The following is a 15,232-nucleotide window of genomic DNA, read 5'->3' as shown; positions in this document are numbered from 1 at the left end:
AAATGCAACTTCTACCTAAGTTCTCCCTAGATATGATAAATCACCATCTCACTTCCAACCACCACAGTGATGTCTAGCAGTTAACACCTCAGTCACTGCATCGACGGCCTAATTTCCAATAACTCTTCAAACACTTGAAAAGTAGAAGACACACTTCCATGATGAGGAGACACACTCCTATGCCGGGCAGGAAGCCGCACTTCCCTCCATACTCAGTCTTGACTCTAGACTAAGAACACCATCTTGGAGTTTTTTAAAAGCTTCCTCCAAGAACACAACTCAACTCATAGCCTACAGGCTTCTGAGTGAGAACACGATGACAGTCCCACAAATCGGGTGGTTCATCAACCAACACAACCCTTATAATTTACATGGTGGCTGACTTAGTTTTCTAGGTTACAATGCTTCTATTTATAACCTATTACCCAACTAGAATTGGGCTTATAATTACAGTAAATAAACTGTAACAAATCTCCAAAAGATTCTCCTACAAAATAGGTCTTCAATCAAATTTTCCTAATAAATCTCTAAAATAAGAAAATCTTCATTCAAACATATTCTGATTTGATTCTTCCAAATATTTCATGCGCCACCTATAATTGCATAATATTGGTTAGTAATATTTTGCATTATTGTTAATTAATGAGTCAAATTCAATCAACAGTTCTGATCTTGGCGCGATGTCGAATGGCTTGCATAGGACATCTTCTTCGACATGTTGAAACAAATCAACTCAACATGTTTCTTTGTCAAATAGAACTTCCACCTACTTTCTCTTACAAGTTATATATCATATTTAACTAATTGCTACTATATTAGTTTTACCAAACATAATGTCAATTCAAATTATAGAGAAATAACAATCTCCCCCTTTGGGTTATTTTGGCTAAAACTAATTTATACAACATTAGTATTACAAAAGCTAAACAAATACAATGGTATTTAATAATTAAGTACAGCAGCAGCAATTTCGAAGTCTTCAGATAGTCATTGTTTAAGATCTTCAATCTTTGTGTGAGACAGTCTTCAGTTTTCGTCTATGATATCGAGACATCATACTAGGACTTCTTTATGGAAGTCCCATTTCCAACGTTTTCTCTCTCTTTTAAGGATCCCACGGATTACACACAGTTTTCCCCCTTTAACAGATACTCTCCAGAAATAATATAACATAACCACTTCTCCCCCTTTTTAGCCATAATATGACAAAGGCTTCTTGAAGGAGAACTCACTATAGCACATAAAATATAACACCACAGACACCAATTTCACACAGAAGGAGAAAAATTGACGCCATGATGCACATGAGGAAGAAGATACTAAAAACTCCCCCTCAAACTAAGAACTATGCTAAGACACAGATTAACATAACATCCTCTTCTAGAGCATAAGAGGAAACACACCAACATAAACAAACACTTGAACTATCCATTCACCGACATAGAGAAACCAGACCTCTATATTGGATAGCTCCAAACGCAGTACACAATTTGTGTTTAAAACAAAAGCAAGACACAAAAAGAAAAACTTGTAAAACTGCAACAGAAACAGACTCATAATATAACATTCTATTCAACATCTTTGCAAAACACCTGCAAAGATTGACTCAGACTCAACAACATCTGAACACTACTATTTTTCCCCATGTTTTCCATAAGATGACAAACATAACCTTCACAAACTCTATACTTATTCATATCCGAACAAAGGACATGAGAACACAACACTCAAAGACACAAATAAAAGTGAAGGAAAAAAAGAAACAAAGGACACTATAAATACCTGAGTAACCAGAATAACGCACCTAGACTGTAACAACTGTCTTGGTCAAGAAACGCCACTTCAACAAAAACCGGATCAGGTAAGTTTGTGCATCAGCCAAAAGAAATGAATACTTATGAATCAGTTTTTCTGGAAATGAAAGTTTCTAAAGCATGCACAGTAGTTAGAACACGTGATACACACCATCATGACACGTCTTAGATAAAACGTTTAAGAATGATCCTTGTTGGTCTTCAAGGATAAAATAGGTCTTGAGACATGTCCAGACTTCATGTTCGACATTGTCCTCCTAGCTTGAAAAGATTAGTCCTTGAACAACTTTCCCTAAGTTTAGAAGCAGAAGTACACTGTCTTTGCTTATCTCAATACCCTTTCAGATTCTGCAAAGAAAAATAAATTCTCCTAGATTCCCTATAATCTCTCAGAGTCCATCTTGAGAAACGTGAGATCAGATGATTAAACCAATCATCTTCATATAGTTCAACCATTTATGCCCTATCAAGCATACTGAAATGTCACGACATGTTGTCTGACATTTCCACCCCACAACTACATTACTACAGCTCCAGTCCATGAACAGGTCCAATAATTCTCCTGTTATGGACAATAATGCTTCAGTTGAAGATGAACCTTGAAGCATTGGGTGAATAATCGTGAGGGACTTCATCTTCTCATAGAGTAGGGTAACCATTATTACATACTACTGGTTGTACATACCAGCTGAGTATGACTTCATACTATAAAATCAGTCCTAACTTTTACAGATCCATAACCAACAGCTCCTTGAGAGAGATATCAAGTACCCTGAGTTGTCCACATAACAGGAACACTTCTGATTCGTGCCCCTATACCTCCATACAGTTGTCATGACTATTTTTGTGGCTAAGATGTCATGCAACCATAGTCTAAAACCACCCTAACTTCTTCAAGGCTCACTAATGCACTTTAGCCCTAGTGCATAGCCAATGATTCCAAACTGTGAGGACACATCACACTTGGACTAACTTGAGAGAAGCCTCCTTTGAGTGTACATACCTTGCTCTTGATGTGGTATGCTCAACCCTCTTTTCTCAAGCAAAAACCGAAGTGTCAATCCAAAAGCTTGGATGAAACTTCCAAAGTGCATATACTTATCAACCACTGAGCCTAGGTTGATACGCTTTTCATTATCCCTTCTTGGTTAATAGTTCTTCTTTGTTCAAAACCAGATTTCCATGCTCTCAAATACTTAACAGATGAATCAAGTTTGAGTAAACAACCTCCATCCTGTTTGCAGAAAAAGCTATCAACCTCGAACCTTTGGATAACAACTGTCTTAAATCCTTTTCTCTGAATTTTTGGTTCCTTTGGTCAGGAGAACCTAGCAGATGTCAGAGATAATGTCCTTAACAGTAGAACTGTACTTCATACATGAAGAACCTTGATGATATGTCCTTCAAATACAATAGAGATCTTATCTCCCGCACTTCTACTTTCTTGGATCAGAAATAAAATAATCCGGAAAGTACAATATATGGTGTTTGTGTCCTGACCAACAATATGTCTAACAATTTTCTAGCCTTAAAACTTCTTAGACCCAAATGCCTCCTCTTCCAGATTAGGAGTATGTTCCAAACATGTGAACAATACACAAATGTTTAGTCCCTAAAGCATCTGTTATGCAATCTCTTTAATCAGCAAAATCCTGCATAATCTGCTGATATGATGTCCCAACACTTTGTAGGACATCATTCAAGAACTGCACCAAGAGACCCTTCTACAAAGACCTGGGGTTGGTCTTCTAGAGAAGAGAGAAAAAATAAATTGCTTCCTTCTGATCTCTCATCAACAAACTTATTGTAAATGCTTTTATGAGTGGACTTGGGTCAAACCTCAAGTATCTTAGGCTAATTGATACTACCCTCCACATATCACAAAATATGATATATCTTCAGGGGATACACTAGGAGTTTTCAATCAGATGCAGCGGAATAGTCGAAAACTCCCCCACCAAGCTTCAGGCACAACATGAGTCTATGCTTTCCTGACAGCTTCAAGACAAGGTCACCACACACCTCATCACGAATAGTCCATCATCCACTTCTAGGGACCATTCTTAAACATATGACACGCCAAGTCCATACAACTTTTCAGTAAAACTATCTTTCTTGCTCATGAACCAGAAAGTATCATCCCTGAGATCTCACCCAGAAAAATGAACAGGATAACTGCTCTGATACCAATTAAAATTTTGGTATAGCAGACCCAGATGTTGGATAAACATGTTGAGACATCTGGTCTGTTAACAACAACATATGCAAGATAAAGACAGTTAAAGTAGTTGTTGAAAAGTAAAGTGCACACAAGAGTTGTTTGCCCAGTTTGGTCTAACTACCTACTCTGGGGGCATACCAAGCCAAGAATGACGTCCATTATGAGTAGTATCAATTCATAGACCCTACAGCCAACACACTCATTTAGGATCTAATCACTTAATCACTATGTAATGCAACTTCTACCTAAGTTCTCCCTAGATATGAGTAATCACCATCTCACTTCCAACCACCGCAGTGATGTCTAGCAGTTAACACCTCAGTCACTGCATTGACGGCCTAATTTCCAACAACTCTTCAAACACCTGAAAAGTAGAAGACACACTTCCATGATGAGGAGACACACTCCTATGCCAGGCAGGAAGCCACACTTCCCTTCATACCCAGTCCTGACTCTAGACTAAGAACACCATCTTGGAGTTGCTTAAAAGCTTCCTCCAAGAACACAACTCAACTCATTGCCTATAGGCTTCTGAGTGAGAACACGATGACCATCCCTCAAACTAGGTGGTTCATCGACCAACACAACCCTTATAATTTACATGGTGGCTGACTTAGCTTTCTAGGTTACAATGCTTCTATTTATAACCTATTAACCAACTAGAATTGGGCTTCTAAATACAGTAAATATGCTGTAACAAATCTCCAAAAGATTCTCCTACAAAATAGGTCTTCAATCAAATTTTCCTAATAAATCTCCAAAATAAGAAAGTCTTCATTCAAACATATTCTGATTTGATTCTTCCAAATCTTTCATGCGCCACCTATGATTGCATAATATTGGTTAGTAATATTTTGCATTGCTGTTAATTGCTGAGTCAGATTCAATCAACAGTTCTGTTCCAAGTGCGATGTTAAATGGCTTGCATAGGACATCTTCTTCAACATGTTGTCTATATGTTGAAACAAATCAACTGAACATGTTTCTTTGTGAAATAGAACTTCCACCTACTTTCTCTTACAAGTTATATATCCTATTTAACTAATTGCTACTATATTAGTTTTACCAAACATAATGCCAATTCAAATTATAGAGAAATAACAATTCGATTCTACAACTTCTAAATCAAAGGCACTACCCTCTATTGTAAGGGTACATACCCTTAGATACCACAATCCTCATACAACCTCATAGCAAATTTATCCAACAAATCAACAAAATATTAAAATAACACCAAATAATTGAATAACGAAAACCAGGTGTTACATCGAGATGAAGCCAGTGTGAAGGTCGACTCAATGCTATATAAGAAAATGGTGGGCAGCTTAATGTATCTCAAACCACACGACCTAAATTGATGATTGTGGTAAGTCTTATTAGTCGTTTTATGGAAAATCCTACTGAAGGGAACTCTGGAATTTGGGATATGGTATCAACATGAAGGGAAGAGTGAACTCTTAGGCTACACCAATACTAACTACGTGGGAGATGTGGATGATAGTAGGAGCACTTCAGGCTATGTTTTCTTGATGAGGGAAGGAGTTGTGGCATGGTCCTCAAAGAAGCAACCAACCGTAACTCTGTCAACTACTGAAGCAAAGTATGTAGCAACATCAACATGTGCTTGCCAAGCCATTTGGATGATGAGGATATTGAAAGAAATCAAGCATGAACAAGATGAAGAGATGGTTTTGTTCTGCGATAACACATCCACTATCAAGTTTCCACAAAATGCAGTCATGCACGGAAGTTAAAGCACATAAGGGTTAGATACCATTTTCTCATATAATTGTCAAAGGAATGTGTTGTGAAATTGATCTATTGCAGCACTGAGGAGCACCTGACCGACATAATGACAAAGCCTTTGAAGATGGCATCATTTCAAAGGATCAGAGAAGCGTTTGGGATGAGTGTTGTGAACTGAAACTCTTGATCGAGTTCAGTTCAAGGGAAGGATTGTTGTTAAGTTTTAGTTATTTCGATAAAGACTTATTCTTTAGGTTTAAACATGTCACTTTCTATTTTTCTAAATTCTCGTTGTTAGTGGATCTAGTTGAGTCATGTCATTTATTTTAGGATTTTCGGTTGTTTGCAGTTTTTATGTTTTTCTTATAAAAGGCATTGGAACCTATGAATAAAGTAGATCATTTTGGTGCATTTGCAATTCAATGAAATTTACAGTTTACACAAAACACCAAACAATATATAAAAGTGGAGACAAGGTGTGTGTACACTACGGCCCCTATAGAATTTAAGCCTTCACTCAATTCTTTGGGTCTTAACATTTTTGCACCAATGCATAACTTCAATTCAGAGTTCCACGTAGCAACTAAAGAGAATAATTGAGAGACAAAATTATCAAGACTCTAAGGTTTTCCCCTTCACAATAGATGTCATGACCTCGCTGTAATCTTTTTTAAGTTTGTCATTCTCCTCTATAAGAAATTAGACATTTCTCCGAGCCCCGAGTAAATTCTCAGGGGTTTTCTCCTCCTCCTTTAAGAGAGAATCTCAAGGTACATACATTTTTACTAAAAAGCCATAATGTAATCCCATCAATATGTGTTCGAACCTCTGAAGGGAAAGTCGAAATACCATGTTCCGAAATACAACATCAATAAAAAAAGAGCAATTGGAGTAATGGTCACAGATACGATTATTGGATGCAGGAACATCCGCAACCTATTATGAGAAATTCCTCACTTCTAAGAAAGGACCGAAGGGATGCCTCCATACAAGTTCCTAATAAATGGACAATATCCCAATATGATAAATGTGTACATACAACCTTACAGAATCCATTGCGGAACATGTTATAAGTTACTTACACCCACATCAACGTCGCCTTTACTCAGGAAGGAGGATCTGATTACACACACTCATAAAAATCCTATAAAGCATTACAATGACATATCACTAAGTATGAGGGTCTAGATAGTCTCATAACTCTTCGTCTGCCCAAGATCGACATATTTATTCAAGTATCTCTTGAGGAAATTGAGGGAAACTTCATTTGGACGAGTTAGAACCTCAAATCCAAGAGGGTTTACGCCACATCATCACACCATATCAAACAAGTATACAAGGACAATCAAATCAAATGGATGCACAAATCCATCGACGTGAGCCCATTGAGAAGTTGCTTCTAAAGAATGTTCTAGTATCTCATAACCTTGAGAAGGTCTTGTCCTAGTAGTACACATGATCAAAGGTGATTGGTTTCTATAAAGCGTCGAATGATACTTTGTGGGATATTCAGATATCTATCCGCATAGACACTTGTGCTTGAAAGTAGAATCTAGAGTATAAAAATTCTAAAATTCACCATAAAAAGAGGATTGTAAATCAGAATCAAGTACACATTGCTCTAAACTCATAAATTTCGAAAATTTCTTTGGCCACCTCCCTATGGGGGTGACCCCCAGCGAAAATCCCAAAATACCCCTGCTTCGGAAATGAACTTCCGAAGCGCCTTTTTTTTAAAAAAATTTCCTTAATTCGGAAGTGCATCTCCGAAAACACCTCATGGGGGGTGTCTGCGGAGATGAACTTCCGAAAACACCTTTGTTCAGATTTTGGGGGGTTTCGGAAGTTCATTTCCGAATTATGCAGAAACTGTGTTTTTTTTATGTTATTTCTAAAACAGTCTCGCATTTTAATTAAACGTAAACGCCAAATAAAATAAGCAATAGATAAACTGAAAATACTAATATGATAAATAAACAAAAAAATACTAATCCGATGAAAATAATATATACAAACCGAAAAAAATAAAAATAGTGTGCTAAAGATACAATCCGATAACAAAAAATATATAAACCCGACCACTACTGGGTGTGCCTAAACCTCTCGCCCTGAGACCTCCTCTGCCGCCTGTATGTCGCCGCACGGTCCGCATCAGTGACGATCATCTCCATCACGGCGACTGCCTCTGGACCGCCCCGCTCCACGATACCTCGACCCAACGCGTCCCGCCCAAGCATCGATATCCGCTGGCAGATCGGCATGAGATCAATGGCGTGATCATCCTCGGCCTGCTGGTTCTCCAGGATCTCCTCGTGTGCTGGCCTAGGAGCGCCGGGAATGTCGGGTCTCAGAAGAGGATGTGACACCCGGTAGAACCATGTGACGTATCCCTCCAATGGCAGACCCAAAAAACCTAAACCAAAACTACTTTTATGCCTACTAAACATCCTAATATCAGTACTAACCTATCTTAATGTGATTTTTTCAGTTTCTAAACACCCTATTAGAGTTTATTCAAATAGATCTAAAACTTGAAAAAACAATGTAGAACTTACCAATTAGTGTTTGATGATGAGTTTGGAAGAAGACTTGGGAATGCTCTTTGATCTTACACTTGATTTTGGCAGAAAATTTGAAGAGGGGTTGTGTTTTGATTTGAGTTAGGGTAAATGAATGGGGGAGGGGGAGTGTTTTGTTAAATCTGCAGAACGCGCAGTATTTCGGAAGTGAACTTTCGAAATGCTGTTTTCGGAAATGAACTTCCGAAATAAGACAATTTTTTCAAAAAAAAAAGGCGCTTTCGGAGATGCATCTCCGAAAACGCCTTTTTCTTGCATTTCGGAAATGAACTTCCGAAGTCAGGGGTAGTTTGGATTTTTCACCAGAGGTGGACTAGAAGGTTGGGAGGTCTATAGAGAAAAACTCTAAATTTCGCACCAACAACCGTCATTCACTTGATCGTCAAATATACCCTTACCATCAAACAAAACTAGACTGTCATTCCATAATTCTTATAAAATTTATCATCATCAAGAACACCTATCATATCACCTACATTTTTAATCTGTGTGATATGTTAAAAAAAACTTATAGTTTTGAAACAAAGACATCAATTACTTTGCATAAATGATATTTATACACTTAACACCGTATATAAATACAGTTTTGATTGTTTAATTATTAGTTTCTCCCCATAAATTAAAATAAAAACTTTAAAATATATTTTGTACGATGTTTGATATACAATATGTTTCATACATCCGATAACAGGCCTCATTGCTTTGAGGGCAGTAGAAAATATGGTAGAGCACTAGAACTAACAATTGTGTGACAGTTTTGTATTTTCCGATTGGTGGGGTAATTCTTAATTTCATATGTTTGCAGATCACATTAGATTTTATTTGTAAGGGTTGTTATACCCTTCTACTTTCATTAATATTTAATACAAGTTTTGTCATAAACAAACAAATTGATAGTGTGATAGTTATGGAGATGATACAATCAACAGTGAACTTAATTGTCTTCTTGTTAATGTCCAGTTCAAGCACGTTTCTCCCTCTTAATCTTTTCGTTATCTTCTCAACCGTGTCTCTAGACTGATTTGGTTAATGTCAACAAAAACAAGCAGAAGAGAAAAATTCATTTCCAACCGTATGGCCCATGCTGTGGTTTGTTGCTCTTGTCCCTTGTAATTTAAACCAATCAAAACAATAATTCAATTCCAGCGTAAAGAATAAGACATCTTTATACCTTCTACTCATCATAGATTTACATGTCCACATGCTTATATTTTTTTAACTATTATTGCAAATGACTTCCTTGGTGCCAGTGTGGAAAGGATAATTTACTTTTATGATGATGCTATTCTACACCAAAACATTAAAATATAAGATCAAGTAGTGGTTCCTGCTGTGAAGAAGAACGACATTTGGTGGCCACCAAGTTATGATTAAAGGAAAATAGACTTCACAGATATTGGATGCTTAACTAGAAAGAAAAGACAGGAATGAATTAAAGATGGTAAAAAGGAAACTTGTAAAATTAATATGAAAATATCATATGCATAGATGCTCTCAAAAGAAAAAGGTAAACACAACAGGATCCCCCAATAAAATACTAAAAATATCAAACAAATATGTTTCCTTATGATTATTCAATTACTACAGCTGGCTGGCTGTACCAAAATCAATGATAATGCGTTCCTTCCAATGCCCCCATCTCACCAATTTGGTGATTTCTAAAAGAAATCATATACGTGGAGCCATTGTCAACATAAATTACTATCTTTTTGGTTCCAATTTTTCACAAAATATTAGTCACCATCTCATCGTTCCATGCCGTATCAATCTCAATTCCATAAAGTTGAAGTATAAAAAAAAATCAACCTGAAATGTGGGGAACCGGTTAAACTCATTTATGAATTTGGTAAAATTATCTATCAGGCAAGTGTTTATCAATAGTATTTGGTGCTAGCCCATGAGAAAGATTTTGCTACTAAAGTGTAGAGTTGAGTCATAACCAACACTCAGATGATCAATACCACATCACGGAAATAACAGCTGATTTGTCGATAATGCAATATTGACTGAACTGATGAAAACATAGATAAAATTTCTATCCTTTTTCACCTAAAATAAAATTGATCATATACATTGATTGAGGCTTGAATTGAAGCTAAACATTTCTAGCCCTGATTATCTAAAGTGAAAAATCAGTTATCATCAGACATAAATTTTATAATGACACTCAACAGAGGAGAGGGCTCATACCTTAGCCAAAAGCACCTAGTTCAGCTTGACATTTTTGCAGAGCATAGAGATACATATAGGAGTTTAACAAAAGTTTGCGACCACCATAATTTAGGTGTTTTTCAAACACAGCACCTCAGAGGTTGAATGTCCTTTTTTTTGTTCTGGCCTCATACAAGGGACAAGTTGAGTGCTACTTAGTTTCAATGAACATTAGGATCAAATCTCATCACATCTCATTATCCAATTCTGTCTGTAAGATATATCCTTCTTCCCTCATCAAACCAAGCAATCCTTCCAGCAATGCATAAATCTCATCAGACATTTCATTTGACATATCTTTGGCAATAAACTCTACTAACCTTCCACTTGTTTCAATCCAGCTACTTCCCCTGATTTTCTGCAATCCAATTTCATCAATCATTTCCCTAATCTTACCAGCTTCTCCCCATCTCCCAGCACGTGAATACAAATTTGCCATAATTATGTAATTCCCTGTATTTTCAGGCTCGATTTCAAACAAATGATCACAAACAAACTTCCCCATTTCCACATCGCCATAGATAGAAGCTCCGTGCAGCAGAGCACCCCAAACTTTAGCAGTTGGCTCCATTGGCATCTCAGAAATGAACTTTGCCGCTTCCAAAAGCTTTCCAGCTCGACTAAGAACACCAACCATGCAGGCATAGTGCTCCACCACAGGTTGAATCCCACATCTAGAAGGCATGTCATTGAAGACATTCCAAGCTTCATGCACCAACCCGGAATGAACGCAAGCTGTCAACACAGAAGTTAATGTCACCGGGTCCGGCTGAATTCCTCTATCTAGCATCTGATCAAACAGACCAAGTGCCAAACTAGCATCTCCATGAGTAGCATAAGCAGATATAATTGCAGTCCAAATTATCAAGCTCCTACTCCGTGATTGATCAAAAGCCCGCCTTGCAACGTGAATAAACCCCAATTTCGCATAAGTATCAACCATGGAAGTTGCCACATATATACTTTGGTCATAACTTCTTCTGACTGCATAACCATGTACCTCTTTCACCCCTCGAAGGTTTGAGAAATACGTAAACAAAGGAAGAATGCTGGCTAGTGTAACAGCATTTGGCTTCAATTTCAAACCAAGTCCCTGCATTTCTCTAACCAAATCCAATGTCCCTTCAAACTGGTTATTCTGAACCATACCCGAAATCACAGCATTCCAAGTATTCAATCCAGGGTTTTCCATTCCCTTTAAAACATCCAAAGCCTTATCTACAAATCCATTAATCATATACCCAGAAATAATCGACCCATAACTAACCTCATCCTTTTCACTCATTTCATCAAACAACTCACGGGCATAATCCAAACTTCCACACTTCGCATACATAGCAACTACAGCATTATGAAGCAACACATCCGTCTCAATTATATTATCCTTCATAAATCGATGAACTTCCATTCCAAATGAAAGATCCTTCGATTGTCCACACGCCTGCATCACACTACCAATAGTAACTGCGTTTGGTAGAATTCCTCTGCCTTCCAAACCTAACATCTCCAAGTATAATCTCTTGCATTCTTGGTACAATCCACTCTGAGAATAACCACCAATCATGGAGTTCCATGTCACGATATCTCTATCCGTCATTTCATCAAACACCTTCCTTGCCATTTCAGTCCTACCAAACCTGCAATAACACGTGATCAATGCGTTGAGAACGAAAACATCAGAGTCAAATCCGCGACAAAGAACGAAACCGTGAATCGCTTCTACTGATTTATGCGACGAAGAAGAAGATGAGGGCAGCGCCTTCAAGATGCAGGTTACGGTGAAGTTATCGGGAGATACGCCTGTTGAGGTTACCGTGGAGGAAACAAAGGATGCAAAGAGGTTAACCGCGTCATTGAAGAGGGAGTTAGAGGAGTAAGCGATGAGCATGGCGTTCCAGGAGAATGTGTTTTTACTGGGAATTTTGTCGAACACGTTGCGGGCTTGTGGTGTGAGGTTACATTTGGCGTAGAAGATGATGAGCTTTGAGGCGAGGAAATTGTCGGGTGTGATGGAGAATGGGAAGAGGCGCGCATGGAGCTGTTTGCCTTGACGAACGAGGCGGTGGTTGGAGCAGTGTTGAATGGTGGAGCCATAGGCGGCGACGTCGAGTCCACCGCCGAGGGTTTTGAAGAGGTTTCTGTAAGGGATGGATTGTGTTTGAAATTGAACGTTAAACGGCAACGCATTACGGATCTTCATTTCATCATTGTGTGTGTTTTTGGTTGAATTTTGAATAACTAAAGATTCAAATGCGTTTTTTAAATAAATTATTTAATAACTTCTGTACATTTGTTATAAAAAAATAATAATAATCCGCGCCTAAAAAAATTTAAATTTTTTTTATTTTGACTTCATTCTGTTATCTTGCTTTATTAAGTGTAATGCTTACGTGAAAAATTCAGTAATCAACTCATTTTCATACTAGTTCACCCAATGATGAAAACTCATTTTACATTGCATCAATAACATTTCTTCGAGGCATAATTAGTCCCTCAGTCCCATAAGATAATTTTGAGTTACAAAACAGTCCCACAATTAAAAAAGGTAACATTAAAGTCCCTTAGTATTTGCCCCGTTAACAAATTAGATCTCATTCCGTGAGTCCAGGTTTACACCGTCTGTTATTGCCACAGTGGCATGCCACCTGTTTCCATGAGTCAGCACACGATATATCTTTATTATATCTAGGGTTTTCTTTGATCAAATATATGTATTTCTTCTTAGAGCTCCATCTTCTTCTCCTTTCTGTATTCATCTTCTTCTTTCAACTTCTTCTTCTTTCAACTTCTTCTTGTTTCATACTTGTTTCTAATGTCAATGTCAAGTTGTGATTCTAATACAACGTCCGTCATTCGCAGAAACAAGAGGAAAGAATGTTTTTGCCAAGACGAATGTGTTCTGCGTACTGTGGGCGACATGAACAGTGTGAATTTTGGGAAAAAGTTTTGGGGGTGCCGAAATTTCCGAAACCATGTGAATAAGGGCGGTAATTTCTTCAAATGGTTCGAGGACGACATTATTGATGAAAGGGATTTGAAGATCCAGAGGCAAAAGAAGAAAATTCAGAAATTTAAGAAAGAGATCAACAACACTAGGGGATGGTTGAAAGTGGCTATAATTCTTTGAATAATGAGCTTAATGTGTAATGTTATTTTTGTAACAATTTTCTTTTAGATTGGTTAGTGTACGAGCCTAATGTGTATTGTTGTTTTGGGGTTAGGTTTTGTTTTAGGTTTGTAACTTGTATGAGCTTAATGTGTAATGTTTTGGTGTTGTGAGAAATATTGTAATGAATTGGTTTGGTATCAGTTTTCATCAGACACAATGTAGCAGTTTTCAAGAGACACAATGTATCAGTTTCAGTTTTATGCGTAATGTTTTGTTTTATCAGTTTAAGTGTTATGTATTGTATCCAATTTATGTGTTATGAATTGTTTTATGACATCTATAAATAGAGAATATTGTTTATAGTTGTATCAGTTTTATGTTTTAGAGAATATTGTGTTATGACATCTATAAGGTGGCAATTAAAATACCATATATATGTGAAGAATGTCTAAAATTTTAGCAAGATAGGAGCAGTTTTAATAAATCTGTATGAAGCAAGGTCAATTGCATAATTGGTATCAATTTTCAACAGAATTTTGCAAAAGAAAGTTACATTGAAGGTGGCATTTTTAAGCCTTAGTCATTGTACACAAAAGGTGGCAGTTAAAAGCCTTAGTCATTGTACACAAAAGGTGGCATTATAAGCCAATGTCAACACAGCACAAAAAAAAAAAAGACAGTTAAAACCTAGTACACAAAAGAGACATTAATTCACAGCACAAAAGTGGCAGTTAAAACTTAGGGCTGACTTGCAACTTGCCTTTTGGGACCCTTTTGAAGTCTCTTTTTCTTTTTGGGTGGTTGCTGAGATGAGCTTGCAGTTGGTGTAGCAGAAGAAACAGTTGTTGTTGTTGGTGCAGCAGAAGAAACAGTTGTTGTTGGTGCAGCAGAAGGAACATTTGTTTGTTGTTGGTTGTTGGCTTGATGGAGCAGTGGTCTCATTTTGTTGGCTTGATGGAGCAGTAGTAGTAGTCACAGTTGGTGGCAACTTGCAAGTGGCCTTGTTGTGGCCATCCTTATTGCACCTACTACACTTGATACCAAACTTTGCCCTTTTAAGCTGTGTTGCACTTCTTACTTGTTCCCCAGCCTCTTTGTTCCTTTTCTTTTTGGGTCTACCAGGTTGTCTTTTTATAGGAGGTGGTTGTAGGTCAACAACATCTGTCTTGGTCCAAAGAGTAGCTCCATTAGCCGAATGTATCACAGGAGTATAGCATGCTTCATAGCACTCCTTTTTGTAATAATCAGGAACAATATCATATACTTCTAATCGTTGATCCTTCAAACATGCATATGCATGACAGCATGGTAGCCCAGTCAGCATCCATATTCTACATGAACATTCATGCTTTGACAGATTCACAGAATACTTTTCTTCTATGATTGTTATGTGCCTAACCTCATATTCTACCTCACCTGCACGCCTGTTACAAATAAAGGAATACAATACATAAGAGTTACTTCATGCATCAGGTCACAATTAATCTACTTCATGTATCAGGTCAGAGTTAAGAAAGAAAATTACCTAACCATCCAATAGTTAGTCAGCTGA

At 37.4% G+C, this 15,232-nt stretch overlaps 1 protein-coding gene across 2 annotated transcripts; it reads right to left on the bottom strand.

The window, feature by feature from the left end:
• Window positions 1-9,073: 9,073 nt before the first annotated feature.
• LOC131644542 (pentatricopeptide repeat-containing protein At2g37310) lies at window positions 9,074-12,822 on the bottom strand. 2 transcript variants are annotated; one of them, XM_058915071.1, is made up of 2 exons: window positions 10,551-12,822; window positions 9,074-9,466 (listed from the first exon to the last, which is right to left on the bottom strand). In XM_058915071.1, exon 1 carries the CDS (start codon window positions 12,769-12,771, stop codon window positions 10,759-10,761), a length of 2,013 nt encoding a protein of 670 aa, XP_058771054.1. In that variant the 5' UTR covers window positions 12,772-12,822; the 3' UTR covers window positions 9,074-9,466; window positions 10,551-10,758. The 2 variants fall into 2 exon arrangements, with proteins under 2 accessions (XP_058771054.1, XP_058771053.1); XM_058915070.1 differs by lacking the exon at window positions 9,074-9,466 and adding an exon at window positions 9,485-10,166.
• Window positions 12,823-15,232: the final 2,410 nt, after the last annotated feature.

The sequence above is a fragment of the Vicia villosa genome, linkage group LG1, assembly GCF_029867415.1.
Source record: "Vicia villosa cultivar HV-30 ecotype Madison, WI linkage group LG1, Vvil1.0, whole genome shotgun sequence".
Lineage (NCBI taxonomy): Eukaryota > Viridiplantae > Streptophyta > Magnoliopsida > Fabales > Fabaceae > Vicia > Vicia villosa.
Note: the sequence above shows the minus strand (reverse complement) of the source record. Positions and strands in the feature narration are given on the sequence as shown.

Coding starts and splice junctions, on each gene's coding strand:
- LOC131644542 (XM_058915071.1), bottom strand. CDS start 12,771: ATGAAGATCCGTAATGCGTTGCCGTTTAACGTTCAATTTCAAACACAA.